The 16,951-nt window shown below is 44.7% G+C and overlaps 1 protein-coding gene across 1 annotated transcript in view; it reads right to left on the minus strand.

The window, feature by feature from the left end:
* Positions 1-9,264: 9,264 nt before the first annotated feature.
* ANO10 (anoctamin 10) overlaps positions 9,265-16,951 on the minus strand; it is a 264,625-nt gene continuing 256,938 nt past the window's right edge. Inside the window, exon 13 of the mRNA XM_065399449.1 lies at positions 9,265-9,327. Coding sequence (XP_065255521.1) covers positions 9,265-9,327 — 63 coding nt within the window. The remainder of the gene's footprint in view (positions 9,328-16,951) is intronic.

Raw genomic sequence — 16,951 nt, forward strand, 5'->3', positions numbered from 1 at the left:
AGTGACTGTTTACTTTGTGGACACAGATGCTGAACCTGCCCCCGTTTCTTTACCCAGTTACTGTTGACTATCCTTCCAAGTTACATACCCCCTTCACCACCTTCCCAACAAATAAAATCGGTTCCGTTTTGTTAATGAACAAGGTTCTCTTTCTTACTGTTTTCGCGGGAATGTTTTAAACCGGGGACGCAGACTGTGGTGGGGGGCGGGTTTAGTGTTTTGATGCAAATGATGCTTCTAAACTCCGGGAATGACAGGCTCCGCAGTGCTGGATTGGTTGTTTCAACGGAGCCTGCCAGCAGTCCTGGGCGGGACTGCGTGTATGTGTCGGCCAAGTGACTTTCTGGCAGGGGGCGGAGGGTTACAGACCCCCTGCTGCGTGGCTCTGTGATCCAGGATAAGGACCGCGGCATAAGATCTCTAACTGCCCTCCCCCGCCACAAAGTCACAGATCAACCCCCCCGCCCCCCAGAACATGAAAACCACCTCCCAGACTGACCAGGGTAACTGGTGACTGCACGGTGTATGTGTCCTGATGCTGGACCTGCCCCCGCCTCTGTAGCCTGCTAAAGGTGACTGTCCTGTCCAAGTAACAAACCCCTTCCCCCCCTTCAGACAGAATCCCCTCTAAAAGACACTCTCGGAAACAGTACTTAACAGAAACAGATGTTTTATTATGAACCGCACATGAAAAGGGGGGGGAGGAAACTTGGACGGGGGCTTGTGTGAGATGGGTAGGAAAGGACTTTTCAAACTTTGTGGAACGAGAGCCTCCTATTGCTGCAGCAGTCTGCAGGGGCCGACTGAAAGTTTTAACGGCCCTTGCCGCCCCTCCTTCTTTGGACTTTTGGTGAGGGGGGTGTGGGACTTGGTGGCGGGGGAGGGCGGTTAGAGATAGACAGCAGCAGGGCTCTGTCCTCCTGCCTCCGGTCTTGCAGAACATCCACTAGGCGCCGGAGCGTCTCCGTTTGCTCCCTCATTAGTCCAAGCAGGGTTTGAGTAGCCTGCTGGTCTTCCTGGCGCCACCTCTCCTCCCGTTCCATGACTGCTCGGTGCATTTGTGACAAGTTCTCCCTCCACTGTGACGTCTGGGCTGCCTGCTCTCGTGAGCAGTCCATAAGTTCATAGAACATGTCCTCACGCGTCTTCTTCTTCCTCCTCCTAATCTGCGCTAGCCTCTGGGAGTGTGATGCCAGGCTGGGTTGGGAGACAGTCGCAGATGTGTCTGTGGGAATGGGAAAAAGGGAGTGAATTCCTGAGACAGATAAATGAAGTTGCTAACAAAGAACATAGTCTTTCTCTGTGAACAACACCATGCACTGCACCTTTCACATGCGCACTCAGGACAAGGTCGAATTTTCGGCCCTCGCCTTCAGTGCCTGGGGTCTTGCAGTTGCGATCAGAGAAGCGTGGCAGGACACCTCTACTTTTGTTGCAGGAAAACATGGTAAGCCGTAGACTTGTGGCAGCTTAAAAATTTAATAGTAGCACTGGGCTCCTTTCGCACTGAAAGCAAGGCCACTCTCTGCTGGCAGCAATCAGGGAAGCATGAGCTCTGCCCCTGTCCCACCACCTCGCGGCTGTCCCAGGGAAAGATCCCTGTATGCTGCCCCTCTGCCGCCTCCACCGCGTGGCTGTAAAGCAGTCCCAATACTAACATTCCCCTCCCTAATTTAAAGCAGGGCGTCATGTGCGACATAACGCTGATGAGGATCTCGGAGAGCGAGAGGGGACGGATGCTTCGGGAGAGCATGCAGAAGCCAGGGCCGTATGCCGCCATGCTCTGCCGTGCTATGATACCGGACTACTTAATAGAGTCATGGCGTGGGAACGTGTCTTACCACGGTGGACCGAACAAGATCGCCCTGCCACGGAACCTGATGCGCATGCTTGAGCGGTACCTCCAGGAGAGCTATGCTGAGCTCTCCCAGGAGGACTCTCTGTCAATTCCCGGACATATTGACCGTCTTTTCGTGTAACTGTACTGGAAGGGACTACAGAGTGGAGCGTCCTGTGGTTGCCTAATCATGAAAATCCGGACATTATTTGATTTTTTTATACATAGTTGGGACTAAATAGTTGCCTAAGGCAAAGAAATCATGAACACCCAATTGCTGATATAGTTAATATTCCTGTTGTGTTATAAATAAAAGTTTCTATGTTTAAATGAGTGAATGAAAACCCCATTGTGAGGGTGATGAAGGGTGATGAAGAGCTCCTGGCTGTCGGGGAAATCAGCGGTGCAAGCGCTGTCGACTGCCTCGTCCTCCTCATCTCCTTCCTCATCTTCCCCGTCCGCTAACATTTCCGACGAGGAACCGGCCGTGGACAATATCCCATCCTCAGAGTCCACGGTCAATGGTGGGGTAGTGGTGGCGGCCGCACCTAGGATGGAATGCAGTGCCTCGTAGAAACGGGATGTGTGGGGCTGGGATCCGGAGCGTCCGTTTGCCTCTTTGGTTTTTTGGTAGCCTTGTCTCAGCTCCTTGATTTTCACGCGGCACTGTGTTGCATCCCGGCTGTATCCTCTCTCTGCCATGGCTTTAGAGATCTTCTCGTAGATCTTTGCATTCCTTCTTTTGGAGCGCAGCTCTGAAAGCACGGACTCATCGCCCCACACAGCGATGAGATCCAAGACTTCCCGATCAGTCCATGCTGGGGCCCTCTTTCTATTAGATTGCACTGCCATCTCTGCTGGAGAGCTCTGCATCGTTGCCAGTGCTGCTGAGCTCGCCACGCTGTCCAAACAGGAAATGAGATTCAAACTGCCCAGACAGGAAAAGGAATTCAAATTTTCCCGGGGCTTTTCCTGTGTGGCTAGTCAGAGCATCCGAGCTCGAACTGCTGACCAGAGCATCAACAGAGTGGTGCACTGTGGGATAGCTCCCGGAGCTATTACCGTCGATTTCCATCCACACCTAGCCTAATTCGATATTGCCATTTCGAATTTAGCGCTACTCCTCTCGTTTTCGAGGAGTACAGAAGTCGAATTTAAGAGAGCTCTATGTCGAACTAAATAGCTTCGTGGTGTGGACGGGTGCAGGGTTAATTCGATGTAACGGCGCTAAATTCGACATAAACTCCTAGTGTAGACCAGGCCTCAGATGAAACTGAGAGACCACCTTGGATAAAAACTTCGGGATGGTCGAGCAAACACAACATGATGTTGATGTGGGCAAGAAGCTCCCCTGTGGAGCCACCCCCTAGTAACCAATCATCAAGGAAGTTGTCTATTCCTTTCCTCCTGATATATGCTAGGACCACAGCCATGCATTTGGTGGAGACTCAGGGGGCAGAAGAGAGGTCGAATGGGAGAAGCATATACTGAAAGTGATATTCTCCTACCACAAAACAAAAACTTCTTGTGGCTTAGTAGAATCACCTGGAGGTCCAGAGCAGCAAACCAGTTGTTATGAGACAGCATGGGGAGGACAACTGATAGAGCGGATCATGCAGAACCTCATGTATTTGATGAACTCGTTGATGCCACAAAGGTTGAGGATGGGTCTTATCCCGTCTTTGATTTTTGGTATCAGGAAGTACTGGGAGTAGAAGCTGTGGCTGCAGTGTTCTGGCGGAACTTCCTCTGCCGTTCCCGATGTCAGCAGAGACCTGACCTGCTCAATGAGCAGCATCTCGTGAGAGTGGTCCCTGAAGAGGGACGGGGAGGAGAGGTGGGGAGCAGGCATGGAAAGGAACTGGATTGTGTAGCCCGATCTGACAGTGTCTAGGGCCCAGCTATCAGAGGTAATTAACAGGGGCCAGCCTGTCCCCAAAGGGACACGGGGACAAAGATGGTGGAGAAATGACTGGACCAGTGCTCTGAACTAAGGAGTCAAAATGGGTACTTAGCAGGTGCCGGGGGAGAGTGCCCAAAGCCTCCCAACTGCTTCCTATTGTGGGATCTATCCCTTTTTCTAGGGTAGTCCCACTGCTTTGGGGGGGTGGAGAGGAAAGGCTGCGCAAGGAATGCTGCGGGTGATATCACTGCTGCTGAGCCCCATAGTGGTGTCTTTCCGTGGATGGCATGTACATGCCCAAGGATCTTAAGGTAGCTTTGGAATCTTTAAAGTAGTGCAAAATGTCATCTGTCTTGTCCGAGAACAACATCCATCTGTCAAAGGACAAGTCCTCAATGGCTTGCTGGATGTCCAAACCTATCCCAGAGTTTTGCAACCAAGAAGCCCTCCTCATAATTAACACTGAGGCCATCACCCTTGCTGTGGTGTCCACAATGCCAAGGGTGGACTGCAGAGATGTTTTGGCCTCCAAGCAGCCTTCCGCAACAAATGCCTGAAACTCCTCATGCGAGGCCTCAGGCAACTGGTCCATGAATTTAGACATGGCTGACCAATTCAGAAAATCATACTTGGACAGCAAAGCTTGTTGATTCACAATCCTCATTTGTAGGTATGATGAGGTATAGATCTTTCTGCCCAGAACATCCAACCACTTGAAGTCTCTGTCCTTGGAGGGAGACTTGAACCTACCCTATCGGGCCTGTCATTCACCACCATTACAACCAGGGAATTCGGGGCTGGATGTGAATAGAACTCTTCAAATCCCTGCCTGTGAGCAAAGTACCACTTTTCCATGCGCTCATCCACCAGTGTTACCAAGGCCGGTGTACTCAACAGGGCTCTCGCCAGCTCAAGGAACACATAATTAATTGGGAGGGCCACTCTCCCAGGGATGGTGAGTTGTAGAATGTCTACCAGTTTGTGGGTGTTCTCCTGGATGCAGAGAAATTTGGCTACATGGTGTAAAACATCCCGGTCTGCCTTAAAGTCCTCTGGATTAGATGCAGAGGACAAACCAGGCAGCATGGCATTGTCCGGCGATGAGGATGCGGCTCTTGTTTAAGCCACAACTGGCTCTTGCTCTCCGGAGGATGAACCTGGAAGGTCGGACTCCAGCGGCTCTGCAGGGAGGAAGACCACCTGTGTCTGGGCTTGCGGCTGACCCACAGTCACCACAATCGACCTGGTGGGTGACTCCAGTTTTGAATGGGACGAGGAGCGGGATCTCTGCAAGTGTGGAGCATCCTACTGAGTCCAAGGAGGCCACAGATACTTGTAGCACATTGGTGGCCAGTAGGGGCCAGGGCAAGGACCTCCATCCCAGCCATGAGGTGCATGCCAAACCTGGGAGCCATACTGGTCCAGTGGTGGCTCTTGGAGCTCACCAGATGATATCGAGTGGGAAGATGACAACACTGACTCAGAAAAGCCCCAGGATCTCGGAGACATGGGTGGAGCAATGCCCTAGGGAGCCAATAGGTGGCCCAATTCATCCATTTCCCCCGATGAAGGTGGTACCATCAGTACCAAGCATGTCAGTGCTGCAGGCAGTGTCGGTTCCGGTGCAAACAGTTGTACTGAAGCATCCAAGTGCAACAACATCGAGGGCAGTGAAAGCTGCCATGGGAGCATCTGCGGCTTTGAATACACAAGGGCCAAAGAGGGTCCTGGTACTGAGGTCCCCCATACTGATTCCGGTACTGGCTCCTTCCCCACCACAGAGAGGGGAGCATCTGGGTGCAGTGCTGAGGGGCATGAAGATTCAGCGGCATCCTCCATTGGAGGGACTGCCGAAGGCACGAGCCTCGGAAAGTCCTGGACCAGCAGCGAGGATGGAAAAGAAAAGCAGAATAGGTCTGCTGCAGCATGGTACGTTGACACAGTGGACAGTCAGTATTGGCATCGCCCTTGTCAATACTGGACTCTAACGCCGATGTTAGCCCATTGAGGGCCCTAAGCAGGAATATTTTTGCCCCCCAACACATATTAATAATTAATAGGGGACCCCCTTTGAGCTGCTTGGGACTTTAAGCAATTGCTTAGTCTGCTTATGCCTAGCGCTGGCTCAGCTAGACTCAGCGGACGCCTGGAAACCAGAAGTAGAGTCAACAGCACGGGGTTCCTGCCCTTCCTACTCAGTACCATGGGAGGGTCAGAGGCATACATGCCATCCCATGTACCAGAACCAGTCCCAGTCCAGCCCACCCTTTTCCTGGGGGAGGAAGAGGAGTTGCCCTGTGCCCTGGAATAGTCCTGATTGGACTTGTGAGACCTCTTCCTTGGTGCTGAGGACAGAGAACGGCTCCTTCGCGTCTTTGGAGAGGTGCCTGTCCCGGAACAAAAGGTGACAGCGCTCTCTGAGCCCGAGGGCAATCTTTGGCCCAAGGAAGGCCTCAGTACCAGATCAGGCCATGTGGCCTGTTCAAGCAGGTGCTGCTTGAGGTGAAAGTTCCACATCACCTAAGTCCGCTTCTTGAATGATTTACAGATTGAACAACACTCTTTGAGGTGGGCCTCACCAAGAGAGAGCAAGCACTGTGTGAGGGGGATCACTCTTCAGGATCGCTCCTTCACACAAAGCACAATGTTTAAATCCCGGTGAGGGCATCATTCAGGAACACTATCTAGCAACTGACAACTAACACTATCTACTGACTACTAACACACACTAACTAATTATATACAATGAACTAGGCTGAGACTAAATGCGAGGTTGTGAGACTACAACCACACAGAGCTCTGACTCCTTTTCCTGGGTGGTGAAAAGGAACAGAGGGGGGTCGGGGCCAGGGAAGGGGCCACAATCATGAGGCGTGAGTGCCGCCCCTCTGTGGATACTGCTAGGCAAAAGTCTCCAGCTCCAGCATGCTGGGCACGCACACACCTAAGTGGAATACATGTCTGTATCTCCTCGAAGTAGTAGTTAACACTGTAATGGAATTTAAGGGTTCTTGCTACAGAGTTTGGTTCCACTGTGTGCCATGGAGTACACCAGTCTCTGATCAAGACACTAATTTTATTGTTGCAGTAATTTCACAAGACACTCAGTACTTCACCCAATTCCTACTTAGAAGCTATTTGAAAAAAGTACATCAATGTTTCATGTCAGAGCCTCAAACTCATAGTTTCCTCGTTCCTCTTCTCCCTTTCTCTAATAGCAATGGAGGAGCTTAGTCTCCATCTGGTTAGTTTCTTGGTAACACAGGCTGTAGATTGCATGTTTCTGATGGTATTTACTATATATCTTTTCCCTCTACATGCAATTAACTACCATAAAAATGCCTATGCCACACTCTAGGCACCCTTGCCATCAATGAAAAATGCAATCCCTATGCAACCAAGGTAATATAAATAAGAACACAAGAACGGCCATACTGGGTCAGACCAATGGTTCATCTAACCCAGTATCCTGTCTTCCGACAATGGCCAATGCCAGATGCTTCAAAGGGAATGAACAGAACGGGGGAATTATCAAGTGATCCATCCCATCATCCAGTCCCCGCATCTGGCAGCCAGAGGCTTTGGGACACGCAGAGATATGGTTGCACCTCTGACTATCTTGACTAGTAGCCATTGATAGATCTATCCTCATTGAACTTATGTAATTCTTTTGTGAATCCAATTATACTTTTGGCCTTCACAACATACCCTGGCAATGAGTTCCACGGGTTGACTGTGTGTTGTTTCCTTTGCTGGTTTTAAACCTGCTGACTATTAATTTCATAGGGTGACCCCAGGTTCTTGTGTTATGTGAAAGGGTTATTCACTTTCTCCACACCACTCTTGACTTTATAGACCTCTATCATATCTCTCCTTAAATCAACAACAAATCGCCAACAAACCACCACTCACAGGAACATATTCCAAAACAAAATTATGCATTACTAATATTCACAAAAGAGATCTAACCCCTAGATCTTCAACTCTCCCCCAAATGTCTGTTCAAAGAGCTTGGCTTTGCACATACCAAAAACCTTAATAGATCTGGGCTATTTTAGACCAAAGTGGGGAATGAATTCCATAGCTGAAGGGTCTTCATGGAGAACACCCTGCCAGCAGTTCCCTCTCTTATATGCCAAGGGAGCCCCAGCTTCCACTGATCACAGCTGTGGCAGTAAAACAGAGAGAGAGAAGAGTAATCTCACGTCATTTAGCACTTTACAGATCCAAAAATCAAAACTTTAAACTCCACACAGAAGGCTCTACGTTAGCTTAATTGTGTTATTCTGTGATGAGTAGCCTTTGTCATGAGTATTTGTTACTTACAAATGTAAAAGTTTGCTGTGTAATGAAGTATTCAGGTGACAGGTTCTCTTGTGGTAGAATTTTGAAATATATCCAAGTCAGTGCAATTACCTTCATCAGATCTATCCAAATAGGATTGTGTAGCTAACATAAAGTATTTCACATCCAGGGAAGTTGGCTCTGACAGATATGAAAGTTGTATATCAATAGAAAACAAATTGACTTGAGGCCACATGACCTAGAAGTATAGATTTTGAGCTTATTACCGTCAGAAAACCATTTAAAATTAGGAGAATTACATTTTCATGATATGCAAGAAAGAGTCAAATATCTCAGTACATGTGTGAAAGTATCAGACATACAACTATGGAGTGTTCATTTTAATAGCTCTGTTACTATCATTTCAGTTAACAAAAAGATCCATTAATACAGGACTATTGTTCTGAAGAACCACCAAATGGTAATCAGAGTTAATGCTAAATGAAAAGAATACACAATCATCGTTCATCTTCATAAACTACTAATCAGCAATGCCTGTTTCATGCCAAATGCTTTCTTACCAGCGTCTGAAAATAATTTAATTGAGATTCTTTATAAAATGAACATATTGTAATCTCATTTTATAGTATACATTTCCAAATAACTAGCTTTGTGATTGGTCCTATGGAAAAAAATCAGACATCACACTATATAATAAACAAAATTTAGATTAATTTCCTAGTAAATGCTGTGAACAGTGTATAATAAGCTGTCTTTGAAAAAAAAGATATGCCTTTGGAAATGATTAACTATTCTACTACAAGGACAAAAATGGTTAACAAGCATAAGGAATGGTACACTAAGAATTAAGTATACTAATATACCAGGCACACCTTCTCTTGAAAAGCTGCAGATCAAGACTACATTTAGCATCAGGATACCTACTCTTAAAGATCTGTTTCATATAATTTTGATATAATGTCTAGTTGGTTATGACCTATTTCAGCCAGATCTAGCATAAACTGGAGTGATACTCTGTATTCTGTCTCACCAGACAACTGTTGAATATTCCATATGAAATGAAGAGGAAAAGGAAAGGGGAAACAATTTTTCATTGTGTCAAGCAATCAGTGTTGATGACCAAGTACAGATAATAGATACTATCTATTGAGTAATACATTGTAGAGTGCAAATACAGTAAGATTTTAAATACTTTAAAAGCATGTTCACATGCTAATGCTCAATTCATCTTCTTTTTTCCATGTGTTTCTTCCTTCAGTGACTCGGCTGCAAGTTTCATTTGCTGTGAGGAAAAAAAAATGGTGTCACTTGTTGCAGCGTAGTTTAAATGAAGCGAACAAAACAACGGAATCCGAAGGTAGAACTGAAAAAAGTATCACTTTGAATCTAATCAAATAATGTTTAAAATGACAAGAAATAATTTTAAATTAATTCAAACAGTCCTTTGTAAAAAAAATGAAAACACACTGAGCTTACAGCATGCCTGAATTTTACAAGCGAGAGACTGGAACAGACAGTTTTTATTTGGTAACTGCCTGTCTTACCAGATCTGAACAAGCGCTCTGTGAGGCTGAAAGTGTCTCTTCTCTCACCAAAAGAAGTTGGTCCAATAAAAGGTATTACCCCATCCACCTTGTCTTTCTCACCAAAAGACGTAGAGACTAACAGTTTCAGCTTATATGTTAATTGTTTGCATGGTGAACAATACTTATACAGGTCTATGGACATAAGCAAACTCCTTCAAATGGAGTTACTGAGCCCTAGAGGTACCGCATGTAGAAGATTAGTAAGGTTGCAAGTTGCAACACTGGAAGAGTATATCAAATTAAATCTATTCTTTTAATAACTGGCCATGTTTTCAAAAGGACTGTGTGAGGAGTTAAATACAATTTTAGTATTTACCTGCCATTTATAATTTCACTGATGTTTTGAACCAGCATTGCAGATTGATTAACTTCTCTTTGCTATAAAGTCTATGAAAAAATATTTCATGGATGTATTGATAAATCACACATCTATACAACTATATATTTTTTAATTTTAGAGGTTTTTATTCTTGGAGAATGCATTATCTTTTTAGGGTGTCAATTTATGGCCTTTCTTTGCAAAATTAAAATAGGCAGTGAAGCTGTCCAATAGAACCTCTTTCTATTTAAACTAATTAATTAAAAAAAAAAGCTGTCTCTCAACTGCACCTAACTTTTTTGGAAAGTAGGTCTTAGATCTATTGTGTCCCTATATTTAATAACAAGGTTTCAACCTGCTCACATATCTATAATAAACATAGTTAAAACCTTGTTATGTACCACACCATAATATTTACTTCACCCGTAGTATTTCTTGCATTCTGTATAATTAAAATGAGGAATAACACAGTAACTAGGCACTGCAAGTGTACCTACATTTCAACATTTGTTGCCCATTGTACAACTCATCCATGTTCTGTTTTCCATAGTATGGTAAAGAGATTGTGTTGCTTGAAAGCTTGTCAGTTTAATTGATTAAAGTCACTATTGTCAGGGAATTGCCAGGCTAGCACCTCTGCCTGCTGATAGCTCAGAACCCGGGGAACCCGTACACTAAACTACCAGCAGGGTTGTTGCTAACAAGACCTAACTGTGCTCCTAGTTCTCCTCCTCCCATGAACAAGCCTGGCCCTTGCATCCTGACTCTATGCTGGCTTTGATTGCTATTTGTTCACTTCTCCCACAAATGCCTTTCTTCTTTCTCCCATGTAACCTCTACCCCATGGAACCTCCCTCCCTAAACTAACCCGTAAAACCACCCCCCATCATCTTTTGAACTCCTCGTCAATACTCATTTCTACCTGACTACAGGGATCTTTCAACTAATAATGGCTAGGCAGAGGGCCAATAGACATTACAGATATTTTATTTATATTAATATTTTAATGGCATGACCAGATACAATCTAAATGTGCACACAACTAACCTATGTAACCTGGCATTCCGATCACTGTTATCAGAAGTTCCTTAGTTCTACCTCTACTTCTGCCTGCATGCGTTATAGCTGATGACCGTATTGTTTGTGTTTACCTAGCCATCATATCCTATGAACAGAGGCCAGAGAGCATGCCGATATCAGGGTTGTAACCAGAGGAGTAGCTTTGCACCTACATAATTCATGAAGAAATCTCTCACATTTAGGAACCCAAACATGCAGCCTTGGTAGCACAGGGTCAAAAACTTATTTCTTTTCCTTTTGTTTTGATAGTTATATGATGCTTCTTCCTGGGCATATTTTCAGGTACGTAAAATGGTGACCATGAAGAAGAATTGTAACACAATAATCTTAGATAGGATGGAAAAATTAAATTATTGGAACATATTCATATTCTTTGTCATTACATGCTCCATTTCAAAAATGTGAATGGAATTTGCCTGTAGACTGAGCATCTGACTCCTGCCAGGTAGTCTGAGGCTAGGTCTACACTGGGGGCAGGGTGTCGACCTAAGATACGCAACTTCAGCTACGTGAATAGCGTAGCTGAAGTCGGCATATCTTAGGTCGATTTACCTGGCCGTGAGGACGGCAGCGAGTCGACCGCTGCCACTCCCCCATCAACTCCGCTTCCACCTCTTGCCGTGGTGGAGTTCCGGAGTCGATGGCAGAGCGATCGGGGATCGATTTTATTGCATCTACACTAGACGCGATAAATCGATCCCCGATAGATCAATCACTACCCGCCGATCCGGCGGGTAGTGTAGACGTACCCTAAAGGTGTTAAAGAGGAAATAGCAAGCCCCACTGAATATAAATTTTACTGTATTGAAGTGTCCTGAATATTGTACTGTATGTTTTTCTTGTAAAATTATTGAAGTTAATCTTTTAAAAAAAATTATTTCTAGTGACACGCTTTTGAGAGACCCTAGTGCTCAATGCATCACTATCATTGGAGGGCTCCCAATGTCCCTTGGAAAAGAGAGTTAAACTTCATTTTATTCAGTTCCTTTTCTTTGCCAGGCAATCTGCTGCTAAAATAGATGAATTTACTCCCTTGTAAAAATAAAATCTGGAAAGAGGGCAGTGGTGGTGATTTGTGTTATTCCTGAAGCTACAGTTAAGGTTTTGTCTCCATTACCAGAGAGGGCTCAACGTGAAGCAAGGATGCCAGGCATCAAAAATATCTGCTGAGGGAAGTTGAAGTCATGATGTGAAGCTTCTCAGTAACAAGACTGTATGATCAATCAAGAGTCTGTGGAAGCAGAAGGAGACTGGATGAAGCTGAGCCAAAGGAACTGTTCACGTACCACCTGCAGTTAACAGGTAAAGGTCTCATAATATTAGAAAAAATAGAATTCGTGCACGTATCCTAAGGCAGTGCATATTGAGAATAAATTCCATAAAGATACACTGAAACAAGTAAGAAATAACTAGCTATTCTTTGGAGAGAAAGGGGATTGAAAGATATAGCCAAAGCAAAGAGAACAGATTGTGATGGACCTAAATGTGAGGAGGAAGGGGAGGGGAGAAGCTAGTTGTACTGAGTGGCATTTTTAGAATTCAAGAGTTCACAGCCTTGAACTTAGCATGACTTAATTCTAGACAATTCTACATACAGGGAAAGAGAAAGAGACCTGAACGTTAAAATATGGAAAGCAATCCCACGAGAAAGTAACTTTTACACAATCTCTAAAAGATTACCTAGCCATGCACTTCCCTAATCGTTCAATGAGTGTTTTGAAAACGCCAGTGTCCTAAAGTTTAAGCTGTTTTTTTTTTAAATAATGTTTGATTTTATCATCAAATATGTAGAGAGTGGTATAAAGACAGGTGAACATATAACTAAGTGTATAACAGTACTGTCACAAAAACTGGAAATTAATAAGCTGCATGTGTGTATAAAAAGCACAATGAATTTCTGATCGAAGCTGTGGGGGCATCAGTTGAAAATGAAAGAGGAGAGGAGAGACCTAGGTATGTTAGTTGATGACAAGATGACTATGAGCCACCAATGTGATATGGTTGTGAAAAAGGAAATGCAATCCTAGGATGTAGAAGGCAAGATATTTCCAGTAGAGATAGGGAAATGCTAGTGCCATAGTACAAGGCACTGATAAGACCTAATTTGGAATATTGCGTCAGGGCCGGCTCCAGGTTTTCTGCCGCCCCAAGCGGCTAAAAAAAAAAAAAAAAGCCGCGTCAGCGCAATCGCGCCGCTCCACTCTTCCGCAGCGGGTCCTTCACTCCCTCTCTTCCTCTTCGGTGGCACTTCGGCGGCAGCTCAAAGAGGAAGAGAAGGACTGAGGAACTTGCCGCCGAATTCCCGCCAAAGACCTGGACGTGCCGCCCCAATAGCGGGCGGAGTGCCGCCCCTTTGTATTGGCCGCCCCAAGCACCTGCTTCTTTAGCTGGTGCCTGGAGCTGGCCCTGTATTGTGTACAGATCTGGTTATCCATGTTCAGCAAAGAGGAATTCAAACTGAAACATGTGCAGGATGATCAGGGGAATGGAGAGTCTGATTACGAGCGGAGACTAAAACAACTTGTTTGTTTAACCTAGCAAAACAAAGGGTGAGAGGAGATATGATTGCTCTCTATAAACACATATGGGGGAGGGAGAAGGTAAATACCATGGAGGGAGAAGAACTATTTAAACTAAACAACTATGTTGGCACAAGAACAACTGATTGTGATCACGGGTGGGATGGAAACAATTTAATTAATCTTAAAACAGAGCTTGATAAATTTATGAGGGATTGTATGATGGATTTGCCTACAGTGGTAGAGGGCTGGGCTGGCCCTGGAGCTTCCTTCTGGTTCATGTATTATGTTCCTAAAATCTCATTCTTCAGGGCTTCAGCCCATCAACTGTAGGGTTCAGGAGGGGAACCCCTGAGGCGTTCGGAATTTTTTTTTTGGTCTTCTTTCTCTGAAGCTTTAGAGATGGCCACAGTGGCCTGGGACACTGGACAGGGTGGCCTGGTGCTCTGAGGTGGCACTGAGTATTCTCTGTCTCAGATGCTTGGCTGGTGTGTCTTGTTCATGTGCTTGGGATCTAACTGATCATGATCGCCATATTCGGGATCCAGAAGGAATTTCCCCCCCATGTCAGATTGGCAGGTATCTTGGGGTTTTTCCACCTTCCTTTGCACAACATGGGGCATAGATCACTTGCTAGGATCATCTGGATACATCTCATGAAATCAGTGCCTGCAGTGCAGGGTCCTCGGGCATTGGTACATCTCAGTCTCTCCCGCTTTGCCTGTGGCACACAATAGTCTCCAGAGGGCTGTAATACTTTGTTCTAATTTCGGTTGCTGAATTTAGTGCGTGTGTGCTGGTGGTGTTTAGTAGCCTGTGATATACAGGAGGTCAGATTAGATGATCTGGAGGTCCCATCTGGCCTTAAACTCTATGACACTAAAATTTTAGTTCACATTCTATCCAACAAAATTGGGATGCCAGGATTTATTTAATACAGAAGAACATTCAAACTTTCCCTCTTGTCTTTGCCTGCCTGCGGTCCAAATATGCTTAGCATGATATAAGCTAACTACAGTAAATGTATTTTTTTAAATTTCTATCTGCATTTCCATCCAACCTATAAGCAAAATAAAATTAGTTTGCTGTACAAATATGTATTTGTTTTTCCCTAGCAACAATGAAAGAAAGGCCATAGATGAATGATGGGATTCAGAGTCCCCTTCTGTATCCTTGCTGATTCATTTATTTAAATAAATGCCTGATTAAAACTAAAGGCAACTTAATTAAAGTGACTTCTACCTCTAATGTAAAAGCATCAGAAAGATACAGAGAACAGCAATTCTACCCAATTCATGATGCACCAAGCTCAAAACTAATTCACTTACACGGAGTGATTTTCTTAAATTCTCAGCATTATTGACTCTAGTTTCTCTAATAAAAAAAAAAAATCCAGAAGTCTTTGTGCTGTTCTGGACCTGTACATCCTAAACTTAGCTGAATGCAAAACTCATTTCAAAATGGGGACTTCAGCTCTTCTGATCTAAGATACAGTACCACCTCTGCCACCAGCTCTTTATATATTCCGTAGGTATCAGGGAGGCTTAACTTCAATTCCAATACTTCCTATGGATTTACAGGGAGATGGCTGAGGGCACACTGAAGAGAGTTAAGTTCAATGATGTTCTGGTAAAGCCAGGATCTTCAGGTCATTTTGGGTCGAGTTGTGTTTTACCAGCTCAAACTCAGAGTACTGAGGTAGGGGATCATTTGTGGCTTGAGAGGAATCTCCCTGGGCAGGGAGACCTCTCAGCTGATGTTGACTGGCTGGGGGAACAAGGCAGAGAAAAGGTACTGGGAGCTAAGGCTCTCGCTGAAACACTGTGGGCACCAGGAACTGGCCACTGTGGCAGCTTGCCAGGGGTCCTACATGGCACATATTTGTTCCCCTGCTGACTGACCTGAGACATGCTACTGAAGAAGGAACTGAGACAGTGCAGGAACTATGCTGGGGGAAAATTAATTCAGGTATTTATTGATTATAACCCCCCCAAACAAAACTGTGGAAAGTGCTTGGGGGAGGCAAGGTGATGGATGCAAGAAAAGGAGCCTAGGGTTTCCTCAAAGTGTTCCCCAAACACCCTTTCCCTGCCAGATGGAGACCAACCTGCAATAGAGGCAGAAGATGGAAAAAAATTCAGAGGAAAAGAGCCCTCAGAGAGCTACTGAGGAAACCTCTGCCTCTGAGCATGGCCATGGGAGATGGGGGCAATGTCAATAAAGTTCACTGAGTTCACCTGCAGAGAGCACAGGCAGGCAGACTGCACAGGAGGTGAATGGGGAGGAACTTCTTGCCCATTTCTGAGACTTGGAAAACATGGAAAAATCCAGCAGTTCCAAGTCTGACTAAACAGCAGATTCCTATGTTTGAGAAAATCACATCATGCTTGATAACTTAAAAAACATGAGCTTTCAAAATGTACCTCTGCTCAAATAGTTAATAGCTGCTAATCTGATGGCTGTTAAATGGACTATCTGAAATACCTTGATGGTTTTCAGTTTCAGTTCTGTAATCCTGATACTTGATTACAGCCCCAAAACCACAGCTCATCTTAGCTTTGTTCTTTGCAGCATTGCAGCCATGCTGGTTCCAGGATATAAGAAAGTCAAGGTAGGTGAGGTAAAATCTTTTATTGGAGCAACTTTCTACCTCGTCTCTCTCAGCTTTGGTGGCAGTCTCAAAAGAGAAGCCAATGATCAGTGTGAAGGCCCAACTCCCCTCTCAATCATAGACAGTCCTTCCAGGAAGGGTGAGAGAGGAAGTTTGCAGTACTTCAGCCTGTACTGTAACTGTTGTATGGATAAAGAAAGTACTTAAGTCCCGGAGACTGCAAATTTGGCACATTTCTCAAGCATTACATTTCCATGAACATTTTAAAGGAAAAACATATAAACAGACCAAGTTTATCACTGCATGGAATCATCATTGAAGGTGCGATACTCTGCTATGTAATCTTTCCCTTCCTTCTCTACTCAGCAAAGCAAAGATCCAAGAATTTTGTGGCTAAATCCAAAAACTTTAAAAATTGTATTTAATTAAATTACAGACAGAAATGCTGACACGGTACAAAGAGAGTCTGGAGTTTTAAATAATGCTGTAATGTTTAATTTTCCTCTAGCCACAAATCAATTTTTCTTTAGGCCAACTGAAAAGGCTTGGGGGAGGGGAATTGATTGGCTTGCAAGATTATTTTTGTACTTTTTTGTATTTTTGTAAAAAAATCCTTCTCTCCTCAAGGGTCACGAATTGACTCACTAATAATCTTGTGAACTTGAATTAACCATCTTCTCCCTCAAAAAAGTGTGAAAGTGCGGAGATCAGAATACTTCCAATATCTGTTTGCAATCGTCATCATACGGACATAAAAATCTTGATGCTTTTACGCAAAGGTGCCAATTGTA

Source organism: Emys orbicularis, chromosome 2, assembly GCF_028017835.1.
Source record: "Emys orbicularis isolate rEmyOrb1 chromosome 2, rEmyOrb1.hap1, whole genome shotgun sequence".
NCBI lineage: Eukaryota > Metazoa > Chordata > Testudines > Emydidae > Emys > Emys orbicularis.